The sequence below is a fragment of the Acanthochromis polyacanthus genome, chromosome 5 (assembly GCF_021347895.1).
Source record: "Acanthochromis polyacanthus isolate Apoly-LR-REF ecotype Palm Island chromosome 5, KAUST_Apoly_ChrSc, whole genome shotgun sequence".
Lineage (NCBI taxonomy): Eukaryota > Metazoa > Chordata > Actinopteri > Pomacentridae > Acanthochromis > Acanthochromis polyacanthus.
This window is the reverse complement of record NC_067117.1, coordinates 36,715,947-36,733,313: the sequence shown is the minus strand read 5'-3', so window position 1 is coordinate 36,733,313 and position 17,367 is coordinate 36,715,947. Positions and strand designations below refer to the sequence as shown.

At 41.8% G+C, this 17,367-nt stretch overlaps 2 protein-coding genes across 2 annotated transcripts in view; both read right to left on the bottom strand.

Annotated features, from left to right (window-relative positions):
• Positions 1 to 6,596: 6,596 nt before the first annotated feature.
• LOC110968496 (immunoglobulin-like and fibronectin type III domain-containing protein 1) lies at positions 6,597 to 17,296 on the bottom strand. Its single transcript, XM_051948306.1, has 12 exons — positions 14,669 to 17,296; positions 14,392 to 14,533; positions 13,894 to 14,187; positions 13,466 to 13,762; positions 12,552 to 12,731; positions 12,319 to 12,447; positions 11,927 to 12,235; positions 11,330 to 11,415; positions 9,035 to 9,227; positions 8,636 to 8,932; positions 7,339 to 7,665; positions 6,597 to 7,217 (listed from the first exon to the last, which is right to left on the bottom strand). Exons 1-12 carry the CDS (start codon positions 14,831 to 14,833, stop codon positions 7,213 to 7,215), a joined length of 2,424 nt encoding a protein of 807 aa, XP_051804266.1. The 5' UTR covers positions 14,834 to 17,296; the 3' UTR covers positions 6,597 to 7,212.
• LOC127530233 (immunoglobulin-like and fibronectin type III domain-containing protein 1) overlaps positions 14,670 to 17,367 on the bottom strand; it is a 44,254-nt gene continuing 41,556 nt past the window's right edge. Inside the window, exon 13 of the mRNA XM_051948308.1 lies at positions 14,670 to 14,793. The gene's annotated coding sequence lies outside the window, so the exon portion shown is untranslated. The remainder of the gene's footprint in view (positions 14,794 to 17,367) is intronic.

The following is a 17,367-nucleotide window of genomic DNA, read 5'->3' as shown; positions in this document are numbered from 1 at the left end:
AGTCCCAACTGGATCAATCATGAAGATGTCAGGAGGCCACAAGAAGGATAGATAAAGCAGAGTGAGATCCAGAGACACTAACCCAGCAACCTCCACTGACTCAGCAACCGGAGGAACACACTCTATTGAGTTTTGGTAGGTGCCGGTGTGGTGGGTCTGGCATGCATGAAAACCTCCACCAAAAGGAGGGAGCTGTCCCCTCCAGCCCAAGGAGGTCCACCCAGCCCCCCCGCAGGAGCCACCAAGCGGAGACCCAGCCCAGGAGCCCGGAGCGACCCCCCCCCCGACACAGCCAGAGCCCCAAGGCCCGCGCAGCAGGACGGGCCATAGCGGACCCCCACGGCGCCCCACCGGCCCACAGCCCCACTTCCCCCACGTTAAACCGCCACGAAGAATCATTGCGATCATTGACAGCTAGTAACGCGGCGATGTATAAACAGCTATCCACCTTGACAGAGAAAATAAATCGACTCACGCCGAATGTTGCAACAGCTGCCCCGGCATCTAGCATAGCGACGGAGAAAGAACCTAATGTCCCTACACCAGAGGCTGATTTTAGAGGCTGTGATGCCTTTCTCACACAAGTGTCACTGGTTTTTGAGTTACAGCTCCAGTCGTATTCCACCGACCGGTCTTGCATCGCGTACCTTATTGGGTTGTTAGCGGGTGATGCTCGGGACTGGGGAACCGGTGTGTGGAAACGCCAGAGCCCCCTGTGCGACTCATATTCAGCTTTCGTGGCAGAGATGAAAAAGAACTTTGACCATCCACTCAGTGGCAGAGACGCGGCAACCCGATTGGGGGATATTCAACAAGGATCCCGGAGTGTGGCAGAATACACTCGAGAGTTCCGGACTCTCGCTGTGGAAGTAGACTGGAACGATTCTGCCCTCTGATACTCCTTTTACCGAGGCCTTACGGAGGCCATAAAGGACCAACTGAAGCTCAAAGACGAACCAGCAATGCTCGACCACTGGATAGACCTGGCCATAAGACTGGATTCCCGCATGCGTGAGAGACGCAGAGAGAGACAGGTTCGACCACCCAGTAACCGTGGTCCCCTTACCCCCGCTCGACGACCCAATTCCCCAGAATCTACAGCGGAAGAATCAGAACCTATGCAGCTGGGCCATGCTAAGCTCTCCACTAAAGAGAAGGATTACTGGAGAGAGGCCAAACTTTGCCTGTTCTGTGGAGATTCTGGCCACTTTGTTGCAGCTTGCTCCCGTCGTCGAGCAAAAGAAAAGGCCCATCAGTAACTGGGGAGGTTCTGGTGGGCCAAGTCTTGTCCTCTCCCCCACAACGACTTCAGATGAGGATGACGCTCTGCTTGGTCTCAGCCCTAGCCCCTTCCAGTTCAGTGACTCCAAGCATCACTGAGCCTATCAACCTAGAGTCTGTTCCGTCGCATTACCACAACCTGGCCCAAGCGTTCAGTAAGACCAAAGCCATGTCCCTTCCACCCTACCGACCTTACGACTGTGCTATCGAGTTGTTGGAAGGGGCAACCTTACCTTCCAGCCGACTCTATAGCCTATCTAAACCGGAACAGACTGCAATGGAGAACTATATTCGAGAGTCCCTAGCTTCTGGAATTATTAGACCTTCTTCTTCCCCAGTGGGAGCTGGGTTTTTCTTCGTTGAGAAGAAGGATGGGTCCCCAAGACCATGCATTGATTTTAGGGGGTTGAATAATATCACAAAAAATAACTCTTATCCGCTGCCCCTCATGGATTCTGCTTTCACACCCCTTCAGGGGGCTAAAGTATTCACCAAACTGGATCTGAGAAATGCTTTAGAGAGGGGGACGAATGGAAAACGGCCTTCAACACTCCCCTAGGTCATTTTGAGTACTTGGTGATGCCCTTTGGACTCACCAACGCCCCTGCCATGTTTCAGAACTTAATAAATGACTTGCTTCGAGATATGCTTAACTGCTTTGTGCTTGTCTACCTTGATGACATTTTGATTTATTCTCAGAGCTTGGAGGAGCACATTGGCCATGTGCGCAGTGTTTTGGAGAGACTGTTGGAGAACAGCCTATTCGTCAAGGCCGAGAAATGTGAGTTTCACGCTACCACCATAGGTTTTCTCGGTTATGTTATTTCCCCAGGGCATTTCCAGATGGACCCAGAAAAGCTGACGGCAGTACAGGAGTGGCCTGTCCCTGCCAACCGAAAGCAGCTCCAACGATTTCTTGGGTTTGCTCATTTTTACCGCAGGTTCCTCTTGTTAATCATAACAAGAGGAACCGAAGGCCTATGCACGCGTTTTCTTTGGAGACTTTAGCTCTGCTTTTGACACTGTATGTCCTAAGCTTCTGGTAGGCCATGTACACCCCCTGTCAAAAGTTTTAGATAGATTAAACCTTTATTAATCCCACAGCGGGGAAATTTGCAGTGTACAGCAGCAAATAGAACATTTGAATAAAAGAGTGCAGGACACAGTGCATATATATATATATATATATATATATATAAATAAAAATAAAAAATCTTCAGAAGAAGAAAAGAAAGCATTATTTACAGCAAAATTTTTATAAAATTGCACAGCATCATCATAAACTTTTTTTATTGCACAGTTTGTAAGTGGGTGAACTGAAACTACTGGGAGCAGGCTTGATTGTAAAGTCTGACTGCAGCAAGGAGGAAGGACCTGCGGTATCTCTCCTTTAGACAGGTTCTAATTTATTAGAATGAGAAAGTGTCCTAAAACATTTGACAGGGGGTGTAAACTGACGGAGCAGGCTCAACGGATGCTGAGGCATAGCGCCAAGAGGTCACCAACTTTCTGCAGTAAGTCGCTACAGACCTTCAAACTTCATGTAGGCTTCAGATTAGCTCAAGAGCAGTGTTTCGGCAGAGAGCTTCATGGAATGGGTTTCCATGGCCGAGCAGCTGCATCCAAGCCATACATCACCAAGTGCAAAGTGTGGGATACAGTGGTGTAAAGCACGCCGCCACTGGACTCTAGAGCAGTGGAGACACATTGTCTGGAGTGACCAATGGCGCTTCTCCATCTGGCAATCTATGGATGAGTCTGGGTTTGGCGGTTGCCAGGAGAACGATACTTGTCGGATTGCATTGTGCCAAGTGTAAAGTTTGGTGGAGGGGGATTGTGGTGTGGGGTTGTTTTTCAGGAGCTGGGCTTGACCCCTTAGTTCCAGTGAAAGGAACTCTGAATGCTTCAGCATACCAAGACATTTTGGACAATTCCATTCTCCCAACTTTGTGGGAACAGTTTGGGACTGGCCCCTTCCTCTTCCAATATGACTGTGCAACAGCGCACAAAGCAAGGTCCATAAAAACATGGATGACAGAGTGTGGTGTGGATGAACTTAATTGGCCTGCACAGAGTCCTGACCTCATCCCTATAGAACACCTTTGGGATGAATTAGAGCAAAGACTGAGAGCCAGGACTCCTCGTCCAACATCAGTGTGTGACCTCACAAATGCGCTTCTGGAAGAATGGTCAAAAATTCCCATAAACACCCTCCTAAACCTTGTGCACAGCCTTCCCAGAAGAGTTGAAGCTGTTATAGCTGCAAAGGGTAAATCGACATCATATTGAACCCTATGGATTAGGGATGGGATGTCACTTACGTTCATATGCAAGTCAAGGCAAGCAAGCGAATACTTTTGGCAATATAGTATATCTGTTAATGTCCTAAAAAGTTAATTTAATTTCCTGGCATACGTCTACTCACACACATGCTCACGGCTTGTCACGTCAGTTAACAAGAAAAGCACCCAGAGAGCGCCCTATTCCACCAAGACTGTTCATTCCCTGACCTTGCGCTGAACACAGGCGTGTGTTATGCATGTGTACACACCGAATTGCCTGACCTAAATATGTAGTGGGCCGCAAGAATTGATGGGTTTCAGAAACACCCCCACAATGTAATCAGTTGTTCTTTGTATCATTTCTGATATGTCTACAGTGTTTGTAGTAGGATTGCAATGATGTGATCGTCAGCAGGCTGCTGAGGTAGAGTTCACGTGTTGCCATGGTTACTGTATTACTATCAGACGCCGTGCCACTACCTCAACGGGAAATCCTTAACAAATCCATGAATCCTGACTTTAAGCTGCATCACTGCCAAATTCTAATCACTTGGTTCTTGCGTCATTTCTGACCTTCCCTGAAAATTTCATCCAAATCCCTTGGTCTGTTTTTGAGTAATGTTGCTAACAGCATAATGATTCACATATACCAATCGTCACATAACTCCACTGTGTACCTTGTCGGAATATGTATCTAACTCACCTTCATTCTTTCAGAGTTCCAATAGATTTGGATGCAACAGTTTCCATCACAGTGATTTGTCTGGTCCATGATCAGCTCATTTTAGTCATTATCCTCATATGTTTCATCATAGAAAAATGTTTATCAATTGATCTTTTTTTGTATTCCACCACTATGTTGCACGGGTGTAAAACAGTTTACTTCCGAGGAATTAATTGTTTTGCACGGTCTTCAGCAGTAATTTTTTGTTGGGAAATGAGACATTAGAATGGGACATGTCTGCATCTTCAAACCAAAAACAAGGAAGTGAATTTGGTGGTGGAGGTGCATTACGTTTGTGCTGGGGACTGCTATGATTGGTGGAACTCACAAGAGGCAGGCCAAAATTGTGGAAAGTTGCGGTGATTGGACAAAATTGCAAGGTTGCGCAGAATTTGCGGAGATTGGTTGAATTTGTGAATTTGCGTGAAATATCCATGACTGTGGCAGATGACCATGCTAATGACTTTCTCAGTCAGTCTCAGCAGTAATTTGTAAACCTAAATATAAATATCTCCCTGTGCATTAACATTATCATGCTTTATTACCATGACATCATGGTTAATATTTAGCTCTTGGTACATCTAAGTGTAGCCTCACAGGGCTACTAGAGGTGCACTATTTTCTCGAAGAGTCAAATAAATTACATCCTGAACAGGAACTTTATGAACAAAACTGCAACATTTTGTTGCATTAAGAATAGCAAAGGAAAATATATCAAGTGAAAATAGGTAAATATATACACTAATCAGCCACAGCAATAAAGCCACCTGCTCAGTATTGTGTAGGTCCCCTTTGAACACCAATACTGGACCTCTCCGGGGGTGTCTTTTCAGGAACCTAGAAGTTGGCAGCAGATCTTTTGGGTCCTGTAGGTTGTGGGGTGGGCTCAGTGAATTGGGTTTGTTCTGGCGCATCCTGCAGATGCTCACTCAACTTGAGATCTGGGAAGTTTGAAGGTCAGATCATCACTTTCATCTCTTTGCCATGCTCCTTTAGTAATTCAAAGCAGTTTTTGAGGTGTGGTGGGCCATACTGTTGCCATGCGGGGATGTGGTTTTTTTTGTTAGTTGGTGCATGTCAGAGTAATATCAACAGGAAAGCCAGGACCCAAGGTTTCCTAGCAGAACACTGCATCACAACAATGTATTAAATGTTATTAATTTCACCTGTCAGTGGGTTTAATGGTGTGGCTGATTGATGTGAATGTTTGGGTTTAAAATTTGTAGAATGTTAAATTTACGCATGGTCAAAACACCTTCTCATCTACTAGATAAATTGCATACAATCTGTGCTCCGGTATCTTTTACATTTGAATATGCACCAGCTGGGTGGCTCCACAGCTGAGATGAGTCCCAATCAGTGCAATATAAAAGCCTGGCTCTCATCATGGCTCTCCGTGGGATCATTGCTCCATGCCTCATGCCACAAGCCATATGTCATACCTTCCGCTCTCCACTACAAAGTTCACCGCTGTCTGGATTATGGACTATTTTTGCCTGCTCTTCGACCATCGCCACAACCCCCACCTTTGGCCCCCTCAGCTCAGCTCTCCACCTCGTCTCCTAAACCCCGGACAGTTGTGAGTTCCCTCTCCCCTGTTGGTTTAGTTTTAATTTAGTTTACACCTCGGCCATCAAGTCCGCCCTTAGTTCTTAGTTTTTCTCCATTCTGTTAATTTCCTGTGCCTCTCTCATTGAGTGCCTTTGTGTTCATAAACATTTATTAAATCCTTATTATCCCCCGCCTCCATGAAGTGGAAAAGGGGGATATAGGTTTGACCTCCGTCCGTCCGTCCATCCGTCCGTCCGTGCTTCCGTGCGTCCGTCCGTGCGTCCGACATGAAGGGGACAGCTTTTCTCAGAAACTATTACAGCTAGGATTACAAAATTTAGTGTGTAGCTTCACACCATGGACACCTTGATTAAGTTAGAAAATGAGACCTGTGCGATAATATTTAACAGAGTTATGGCCCTTGATCACTATTTTGGATGTAGAGTCATAGACATCACATGCAGCAGGGGATATTGATGACTATGTTGTCTTGTTTGATCATCCATCTGCCTGTTTGCCTGCTGCTTGGGTTCCCTGCCCGTTGCATGACAGAAATAGGCATTTACCACATTAACAATGTCTAGACTGTATTTCTGATTAATTTAATGTTATCTTCATAGAAAAAAATGCTTTTCTTTTAAAAATAAGGACATTTCTAAATGACCTCAAACTTTTGAACGATAGTGTATGCATTTCCTGTTAAATGTTAACTCTTTCACAAAATGACTTGCAGGTCAGCTTAAAGACTCTCAGCGCAATGCAGTATGAAATATTTATTTATACCAAACCCACACACATTTTGATATGCATGACATACTATCACCAGAATCTGTAGCATATAAATTTAATTTCAGTGTGTTTTATCATTTTAGACATTTGTTTAGGGGAAGATGACACATCTACAGTTACTGAAAAATAGCAATTGCAACCAAACTATTGCTAAACATGTGGAAGTATCTTGGATCTAAAATAAACTGAAAAACACAAGCAGATTATTGCTGCAGCTTTAGGTCAACAATGAAAATCAGTAAATCACTGCAATTTAACAACAGTTTAACAAATTTAACATAATATGGCCATACAGTGTGCACTATTATATTGAATGCTTCCATTTGTTGATGTTACAATTAAAATCAAACATGTTAGTGTATCAGCAACATTTGTAGACCTAAGTAATTATTGTGACTTGAATTTTGAACAATTTGTGAATCCAATGCAAAACAATCTACAAAGAAGGTTTCATCAGCATTAATAAATAACAACACAATCTCCATCTGACAGGGTTTCCATTCTGAAAGATACAGTAAATGATCAAAATCTTGGTTTAGTTTAGGGGTTTATAGCAATTTCATCATCTTGGGTATGTTTGTTTACTTATTCTGGAAAGAAAAACAAAGGAAGCTGTTAGTTTAAGATTTGAACATTCTTACGATGAATATATCCTGCAAAATATAGAATAAAGCATATTGAAACTACAAATATTTTGTGTTAAAGACTTGCCTCTGACGGTCAGTTTAGTGGAGCACTCTGCCCTTCCCATTGAGTTTTCTGCAACAATCTTGTACTCGCCGGTGTCTTTAGGACCAACTCTCAGTATGAGCAGAGAGCAGACTCCACATGTGTTGGAGATAAAGTAATTAGTGTTGGTGTTCAGGCTGATATTGTTTCGGAGCCATGTCATCGAAGGTGTTGGATCCCCTTTCACAGCACAGCTCATATAGCATTCATAGCCCTGAGGAGCGGTATGCATTTTCAGAGGGACAAGGAATTTGGGAGGAGACTGTAGATTACAGGGCTTCGATTCTGGCATGGTCACTTTGAACTTTTCTGGAAGAAAGGAGATGTACATCAGATAGATTAGAATTCTGTTCATGGGACAGGAGATAGGCATAATGATGATGTTATAAAACAGCAATTGGAAATTTACATTACATTTTGGTCCTATTTACACTACTGTTCAAAAGTTTGGGGGACACAGGCAATTTCATGTCTTCCATGAAAACTCACACTTTTATTCATGTGCTGACATAATTGCACAAGGGTTTTCTAATCATCAATTAGCCTTTCAGCATGATTAGCTAACACAATGTAGCATTAGAACACAGGAGTCATGGTTGCTGGAAATAAGCCTCTGTACCTCTATGTAGATATTCCATTAAAAATCGGCCATTTCCAGCTAGATTATTCATTTAATTTTTAAGCAGTTGATGTACTGCAGTTCCTCATAATCAAAGCAAAGCAAAATAGAAACAGTGCTGACATACAAAAAACATGCCAAATTAACTGAGTATTGTTATCTCTTCACATAAGCAACAAAGAAATGTGGACATGCATGAAAGGAATACAGGAGGGCACAAGTGAGGGTTGTATTTGACTGCTGGTGACGCTTAAGAGATTGTTTTATTTCCCCCAAAATACCAACCTGCATTGTTGCACTACCTACACCCCCTGTCAAAAGTTTTAGGACATTTTCTAATTTATTTGAATGAGAAAGTGTCCTTAGCTTTTGACAAGGGGTGTATGCTCTACTTCTTGATACACTTTACTAGATGTTTATGTAGGTATAAACATTGTCTGCATACAAAATTAGAATCATATGTAAGCTTAGAAACATTACTGTAATTGGCACAGTACACCTACAGCACAGTGTATGTCTGGTCTCATAACATCATTGGTGCTTTGAAAAGCTGTTATAGAGTTAACATGAAAGTACTTTATTTGTTTTAGGTTGCATTTTTGTGAAAAAATGTGTTTTATCAATTACAGATATTGGTCTACTTGGACCCATTTTACACACCTTTTTTGGTAGAAATTAGCCATTTTGGTGACTCGGAGGGTTTTGAGGAGCCCATGTCGTTCTTTGCATAGACTCTAAACTGGTATTCTCTCCCTGGCATTATGTTGCAGGCTGTGAATTTATTGTTGAAGATTCGGTCTGCAACTGTGTTCCATGTTCTTTTGTTGGAATCACGCTTCATCACCATGTAGTGCAGCCTGTCATCACGCTTCTCATCAGGGGATGCAGTCCATGAAACGGTCACTGTGCCAGGTACGTTTTCATCAAGTTCCACAGGACCTGGTGGTTTAGGCTCATCTGGTGGTCAAATACAAGTTTTGTTTTCTTTTTAGCTGCAGTATATGGAACAGAAGTCAGGTATTTACACGGCACAATGGTGCAACATTACAGCAAACTCACCTGTGACTCTAATTTCAATACTGATTGTTTCTTGGCCAACAATATTTTTGACAATGATAGTGTAGATTCCAGTATCTGTGCGCTCAGCAGAAGGAATCAGAAGCTGAGATGTGCCCTCTGCATTGCTGATGGTCACTTTTTTAGACACTGGCACTCCATCTTTCAGCCAGATTACCTCTGGCCAAGGGGAAGCCTACAAAGAATGTAAAAATATATTTTTATAAGACTTGCAAGAAGATAAAATGAAATCACTATACATGCTCTTTCTCTCTCTCTGTATATATATGTATATATATATATATGTATTAGGGGTGTAATGAAATTTCGTGCCACGAAATTTTGCACCACAAAATATGCTGCTACAGTTCGCTGTATACTGCGGCAAGTACAACTAGTTCACAGTTCAGACATTTATAGGTCTAGACTGCAGCTCCTAGGACTATTTGTTTTCCTTTTCATTCAAGAATGTAGTTATCCTGATTATTACAACAAAGAACTTTTTTTATTGACATTTATGTTTGTATTTGAACTGTAGTCTAAATATGGGGAAAAAAACTACAACTTAGTTTTTTTTATCAAAGAGCATTTATTTTGTACTGATGCAGCATTATTTTTTGTATGTTTGCATAAGGAAGAAAATATAGAAAATTTGATTTTGGCATAACATCCTACTGTTGGGGATTTTCTTTAATCTTTTTTCATATCGTGAGGATTTCGTATCGTGAGCCCTGTCACAGGGCAGTGGGGACTGGTTCTATTGTTTGTTTAGAGATTTATTTTTGTATGTGTTGCATGCGTGCATGTTTCTGTGGTTTGAATTATTGGTGTTTTCAGTTGTATTGCATGTTTCTGATTATTGGTGTTTTGGGTTTTGTCTTTGATTTTTGGCTGTCCCACTGCCAGTGAATGCCTCTGATGAGGCAATAGGCTGCACCTGCCAGGTTCTCCCTTCTTCCCTACAGGAGCCAATGGGCGACGGGGACAGAGGCTTCGGGGCTGGCAGGAGAGAGCTATATACGAGACTGTGGAGGACAACAGGAGAGTGTGTTCGGAGGGAGAGCTGGAAAGGGTGGGCAAGCGGAGGGAGTACGAGTCTGAAAACGGAGGCAGAGGGTAACACCGAGACGAAGTCGGAGAGAGACCCAGAACGTTACAACGCGACACACTCGCAGCGGCAGGGCGGTTAGCTCTGCTTGGCGTGAGTACAAAACATTTACAAGAACAGCCCCAGCCTACCTGGATTCCCTGATCCAGGTCTACTCCCCTTCACGCCCACTTCGCTCTGCATGTGAGAGACGCCTGGTGCTTCCAGCCCAGCGCGGCTCGATATCTCTAGCCAGACTCTTCTCCTCTGTTGTTTCCAAATGGTGGAACAAATGACCAAACTCTGTGTGTTCTGCTGAGTCCCTTTCTACTTTTAAAAGACAATTGAAGACTCAGTTGTTTAGAGAACACCTTGGCACTTAATCTGACTCCACCTTAGGGGTAGAATAAGTCAGGTGGTCCAAAACCCAGCACTTATTTAGTGCTGACAAAGTTAGAAAAAAAGGGGGGGGGGGGGGGGGGGGGGTTGGCAGTTCTTCGGCAACTTGATGGGAACACCTTTGACCAATCGCACTTGAAGCACTTTTTGTACTTACTACAGGTTTTTCCTTATGTTTGAATTCTTGCTTGTGTTGTACGTCGCTTTGGACAAAAGCGTCTGCTAAATGAAATTGTAGAATTGTAGTATCCCTTTGGGGCTTTCCAGTAATGTTCTGGTGGGTGTACATCTTCGTGGGAAAGTGGGCAGTGAAAGACTTCCGTACTGGCAGTGGGTCTGTGTCTTGCAGGTGATTTCCCCAGACACGAGCCCAGGCTTAGGAAGAAGGTGGCTGGATCCCGTGACTGCTGAATCGTGTGCTCCGTACCCCACGTCCCCTGGATTTTAACCGCGGATTTTAACACAGAGACTATAGGTTTTATTGGACTTCCACCTTGCCGGCTGTTAGTTGGGTAACGTATCGTAGAAGTCTGCACTGTATTGGCATATGAAGAATTTATTCTTGTAATTAAATGATTGTTTGGCACCGGCATCTGGTTTTCTTGCCCTCTGTTATTACCGTCACTGATAAGGTGCTCCAACCCGATCAGTAAAGAACCTAGAACAAAACCCTTGCAATATTATTGATTCGGTCATTCTTTATTCACTCCCACTCGGTCACAAGCCCAGTTTCGTTTTTCATCTCGTTTCATGAGTTGACCATTTCGTTACACCCCTAATAAATAAATATATATATATATATATTACATTACCTCAAAGTTAATATTGAATCTTGCAGAATTTCCTGCTCTCACCACCATGAAACTCTTGATTTTGGCATCAGTGAATCGTGGCCTCACTACATAAACAGCAGGGTGAAAGCTGGTCATATGTCATTCATTTTGACAACAGTTGTTTTTTTGTTTTTGTTTTTTTGAGGAAGAACAAGACATTACAAACCAGACAAATCACATGGTTGCACTCCAAAAATACAAAACACATCTTCAGCTGAAGTACTATTTATTATAGTTAAGCAGATCTTTGTTTTAATTTATTATTTATCTTAATGTGCCTCCGCAGCCATAATTAAACCAAATAGTACCAGAATACTGAACTTGACGAAGGTTTCTATGCTTGTGTTGTTTTTATTTTTTTTGGATGATTCAAAAACCTAATATCTAGAAATTATTCCGTTCTTAACTTGAGTCATATGACACTTTGTAATAATAAACCAAGAATTAATCATAAGTGAACTCAGTATTAATTATGCACTCATACTTTAAATGTGTATTGCATTATTAGAGTCCCTTTAATTACAATATTGAATGCTGTAACTGTATGACATGAGTAACTGAAGGGATTTTTCTCACCAGGAGGGGGCATAGCGAGGATGTAATTATCCAGCTCCTGTGGCTCTCCTTCTCCTCCATCATTTGTAGCAACGACTCTCACCCAGTACATGCCCATTGACTTCATGCCTTTCACAGTATAGGTAGTCATGGTTATTGCATTAGAGTTGCAGCGATCCCATTCTGTGTTCTCTGCAGGCCTGATTTCCACATAATATCCCTTGGCTTCATCTTCAACCCCCTCAATGTCCTTGGGTTTGGTCCAAGACAGAGAGAGGGTTGTGTAGGAGGAATCTGTCACTTTAAAGTCAATGACTTTACCAGGAGGCTCTGCAACATAGATCAAAGTCAGTCATGTATATATTTTATGCTTCATACAGTCTTAAAGATGGCATTTGTAAATGTCCACCCACTTTTAGGGTCTCTGGCAAACACAAACTCAGATGGTGTGCTGAATTCACCGGCTCCAGAGTTATTGATTGCTGACACGCGGAATTCATACTCCATGCCCTCCACCACATCTTTTACAGCACATCCTTTACCTATGAAGGGAATGTTCCATCAGTAAATCATTAGACCACCACCTCCAAGTGTTAAGCTGTGATCATATGAACAAACAGATATGATAGGTGATTAACTGAGTAACCTTTGATCATTTCTTCGAGTGGGTTGACTTGGCCCCACAGGTTGCTGCCCTTCTTGCGTTTCTCAAGGTTGTATCCCAGAATATTGGTTCCTCCAGTGTCAGAAGGAGGACTCCAGGTCAGGTTGATGCAGTCCTTAAAGGCAGTGACAACCTTTGGTGCAGATGGGGGTCCAGGGTATGCTTGCGTTCAGAAAAGAAGAGATAATTTGTTTGAGTCTGTATCTAGAGTTTTGTGTACTGCTGAGGAATTGATCACAATTTCTGGTTATCTCACAGTCACAGTTAAAAACTGCATCACTACCATAACTTCACTATATGATAAATGTATGCTTGTGTAAAAACATTCCGGTCACTCCAGAAAGTGACACAGAAATCCAGTATCCTTTAGGAAAGAGACAAGACTACAGGCATTATGATGATGATTGCTACCAAAATAACTTTCTCCTCTCACAATTGTACCTTGTTTCACTCAAAAAATTGAGTATACAAAAATGAAAAAAAAAAAAGTTCTACAAACATGCTAGTTTACAGAATATTAGTTTGGCTGCCAGCGAGGCAATAAGTTTACAGAGTTTCTTTTGCAAATATGTGCTCTAAATTGCTGTCAAGAAAAAAGGTTTCTTCTTGATTTGTGAAAGATGTCACACTTGCAAGAGATTTAAATATTTGATGGTTCAGCTCAGCTAAAAATAAAGGCTAAGCTGTTTACAGTACTATCAGTGCAGTTTGCTGTTGGTTAATAGTGATAATTTGCTGATCACGTTGACCAAACCTCATGTCGATATGTCTGATATGCGTTCTTCATCTGCAAACAAATCTGTTGATCCATTTGCAATTTTTTTGATGAATCGGCCACTCTGAGAAAGTGTCAATTTAATGCTGACCCTATATCAGTCATTTCAATCTGTTCTTACCTTTTGTACCAGCTTGAATGTCCTCTGTTTCCATCAGCTCACTGGTGCCCATCTCAGTCTCTACTCTGATGCGGTAGCAGTACCGCCTGCCATGGTCTACATCGAGGTCCCTGTATTTGGCCTCCGGACCAATTGGCCCTACTTTCTTCCAGGTGTTGCGACCGACTTGTTGTCTTTCAAGGATATAGTTGCCTATCTTGCAGCCACCGCTGTCTTTTGGGGGTCTCCACTTGAAGTCAATTGCAGAGGAGGACGCTTCAACAATCTCCAGGGGCCCCATTGGAGGAGTGGGTTTATCTGGCAGAAAATAAGTACAGCACATATTACCTCTCGTTTGACAAAAATGCCTTGTTGTTTACTTTCTATATGAATGCAAAATACTGAATGAAAAAAGTCTGTGGTTTTCACAGAATCTGCCTCATACATACCCAGTACAATAAGCTGGCTGAAGGCCTCCACAGTGCCAAACTCATTTTTGAGTTTGATCTTCACTTCACCGCTGTCTTTGCGCTGCAGCTTCATTAGAAGCAAATTAGTACATCCGTCTGAGTGCTCGAGCTTGATGGTGGATTCATCAGAAAGCTCTTCACCCTCAAGGTACCACTGAACTTTTAATGGTTCCCGTCCAATATAAGATAATTTGAAAGTAGCCTTGTGTCCTTTTTTCACAGTTACAGGGGTTTTAAATGCTTCCAGTTCCTCAGTATCAAATCGGGGTGGATCTAAATTGAGCCATGAAAAAATAGGGATACAAATATTCCAAGCACAGTTATGTTATTTAGTTATGTACATTACACAGACTAAGGAGTAATATGCAGTTTTCTAAAAAAAAAAAAAATTCTCATCTCGACCTACAGGCAGTCTATAAAGAATGATGCAAGCCCTGTTTTCAAATAAACAATTTTTTTTCAGATAAATGTTTTTACCTTCAACAGCAATTGTGGCCTCGGTCTTCCGCCCATCTGCCTCAAATTTATATGTTCCAGCAAATTCCTCAGTGACTTTGTGAATTTTCAGCCTGTGGAAACTTCCCTCTTTTGAAATTGTGATACCCTCAGATGATTTCACCTGATAAGAAAAAACATGTACATTACAGCAAAACACCAAATAAAGAAGACATGTGAAGGTGTACATTACTATGATAATAACCAAAACCAATTCAGCTTTATCAGCTCGATGACAGCATTAACATCCAGGACTTACCTCTTCTCCATCTTTGTACCAGATTCCCTCACACTCTTCACTGCTCAGTTTACACTCCAGCTCTGCTGCTTCTCCAATGATTGCTTTGCAGTCCGACAGGCCAGCATGAAAGTGAACTCCAGGATCTGAATATTGAACAACCAGCAAGTTAGTGAATGTATACATCACATGCTCAGTCTACATACAATTCATTGTTGTACATAATTGTGAATGTGCAGTTACAATGATTTCATGCATTCATGTATATACGGAGATGCATGGGCTACTCACTTGTATGTAATCCAAGTATGTACACACTTACTTCACTTTTGAAATAGCAACAGTTTGCATCTTCTTTCAGCATTTCTGTTGATTTGTGCTTTATTGTCTACTTATAAATCACTCAACATACCACATTTGAGGACCGTTTAATAAAGGATGTAAGAAGTGAGCATTGGACTGAAACTTGATGAAGATGTCTTCTTTGTGAAAGTGTAGCTTGAGTGTCTTGTTTGGCCTTCTTCAGCTTAAAGGAGTTGAACTCTTGGCACAGCTCATAAGAACATCTTCACAGAGTTATTCATTTGCCTCTGTTTGCTTAATTAGCCTTGAAAGAAAGACAGGCTCTTAAAATGTAAAATTTTCCCCATGGGACACTGACAGTTCCTTGGAGAGTGCAAGATGTATCATTTTTTTTCTGTCTGACGTGAATTCAGGCTTCAGTCACATAAAAAAAAATGGTTTAGAACATAGTCATCCTCCAAGGTCAGCTCAGTGTCTTCCATCTTCCACTTATGTAAGAGTGCGTCGAAACACAAGTGTTTCCGTTGTATCAAATACACAATTGGTTCTGCAGTTGCTCATTTAAATGATTAACCTCAATGCACCGACTCATCCTGAATTAACATTTAAAAAGGCAAGCAAGGATGTTAACAGAGATGCACACAGAGCACAGAGGCATTTTAACATCGCACACACACAAACACACACAGTCACGGTCTTCAAACGAATACATAAGAGACACAAGTAGGCAAAAATAAACTGTAAATTGTCTGCTGATATCCAACCTGTAAGTCAGAGAAGTAAAAATATGTAAGCAAAACTGTTCTGTTATTTACAAACACATAAGTATGTTTTTTATTATTTCCACTTTTGCAACAACAGAAAAAATAATTATGCAGTGTGCTATACGGGAAGAAAACCATTAGTGTATCAGATTTGATTAGCGTCTTGAGGCACACTCAAGGTTACTTCCACTCTAGTTGCACTCTGATCAGCCTAAAACACCATCTAAACAATTAGAGATCAAATATAGGCTTCTGCTCAATGGTCTTACACCTTTATTCTGTTAACCCTCAAACCACTGGGAAGTCATTTACTCACAAAATGACATTGTGCACTGACAGTGCTTCCCATGCAGCAGTTAAATCAATGCCCGTAATCTTACCACTAACTGTCTCCTCGATCAATGGGCCATGCCGTTTACGGCCTGAACGTTTGCCAGCTGCTGCTGCTGCTGGCTCACCACCGTCTGCACTCTCATCGTTTTCATCACTGTCTGCTCCTGGCCCGCTGCCATAATCACCAGTGGCATCACTTGCTTCTGTGTTTTGTTCTTTTCAGTTTTAGGGGATATCATCGTAATTACCATCAATCCAATGTTTCTCATTTGCTGTTGCCTTACAAATAACATTAATAAAAACAGCAACAATAACAATTAAAATGTCGACAAAGAAGATGAAAACAAGATATACAGCAGCAACAGGAATAACAAACATAAACTTTAATGCAAAGGAACAAGGTATTGGAGAAGGTGAGATCCAACTTGCATCTTGTAAGCATCACTTGTGGCATGGATGCATTGTGCTGCATCACAGATGATCGTAATATTTCTGTCTCTCCAAAAAACAACAGAATTCAAAATTTGCCAATAGAAGATACATTTTAGGCTCTAAAGTACATACCCACAGATACATCTGTTGGTGAGTCACCATTTCCACTTATCTTCTACATGAAAAACTCATACATGAAATATAGCAAGCAGCAATGAGGGAGCCAAGCAGTTCAGCAAGGCACCGTTGCCATGACAACTTGATCTGATCATGTCAAAAGCATGGCTGTAACCACTTATAGCATTTTTTAAAATGTAAATTACCTTAAGAATGGTTGTTAGCAATGTGATGTCACATCCTGTTTGGCTGTTTTGGACTAGATGGAGTATGTGGAGTTTTGGATGTGCAGGCTCTAAGCACTGCAGCAGTTATCTGTACCAGTGCTTTGAACTCTGCTTGATCTAAGGACTTCAATGGTGTCTCAGTCGTGAAAATTAAGCTTATTGGACACTACCGTTTAAAAGGGGTTACTTGGAAATATCCTTATTTTTGAAAGAAAAGCGTAATTTTCAATGAAGATAACATTAAATGAATCAAAAATAAAGTCTAGACATTGTTAATGTGGTAAATGGCTATTCTAGCTAGAAATGGCTGATTTCAAATGGAATATCTACATAAGGGTGCAGAGATCCATTTCCAACAACCATCACTCTTGTGTTCTAATGGTTACGGTGGCCGACAAGGGCATACGCGCCGCAAACAAAAAAAGCGACATAAATGGCCAAAACGCAATACAAACGATCAAAACGCTGCAAACACAGGAATGATGTAAACCCAAAAACACATAAAACAAATGCAACAGAGAAATGCTGCAACAAAAAAATGATG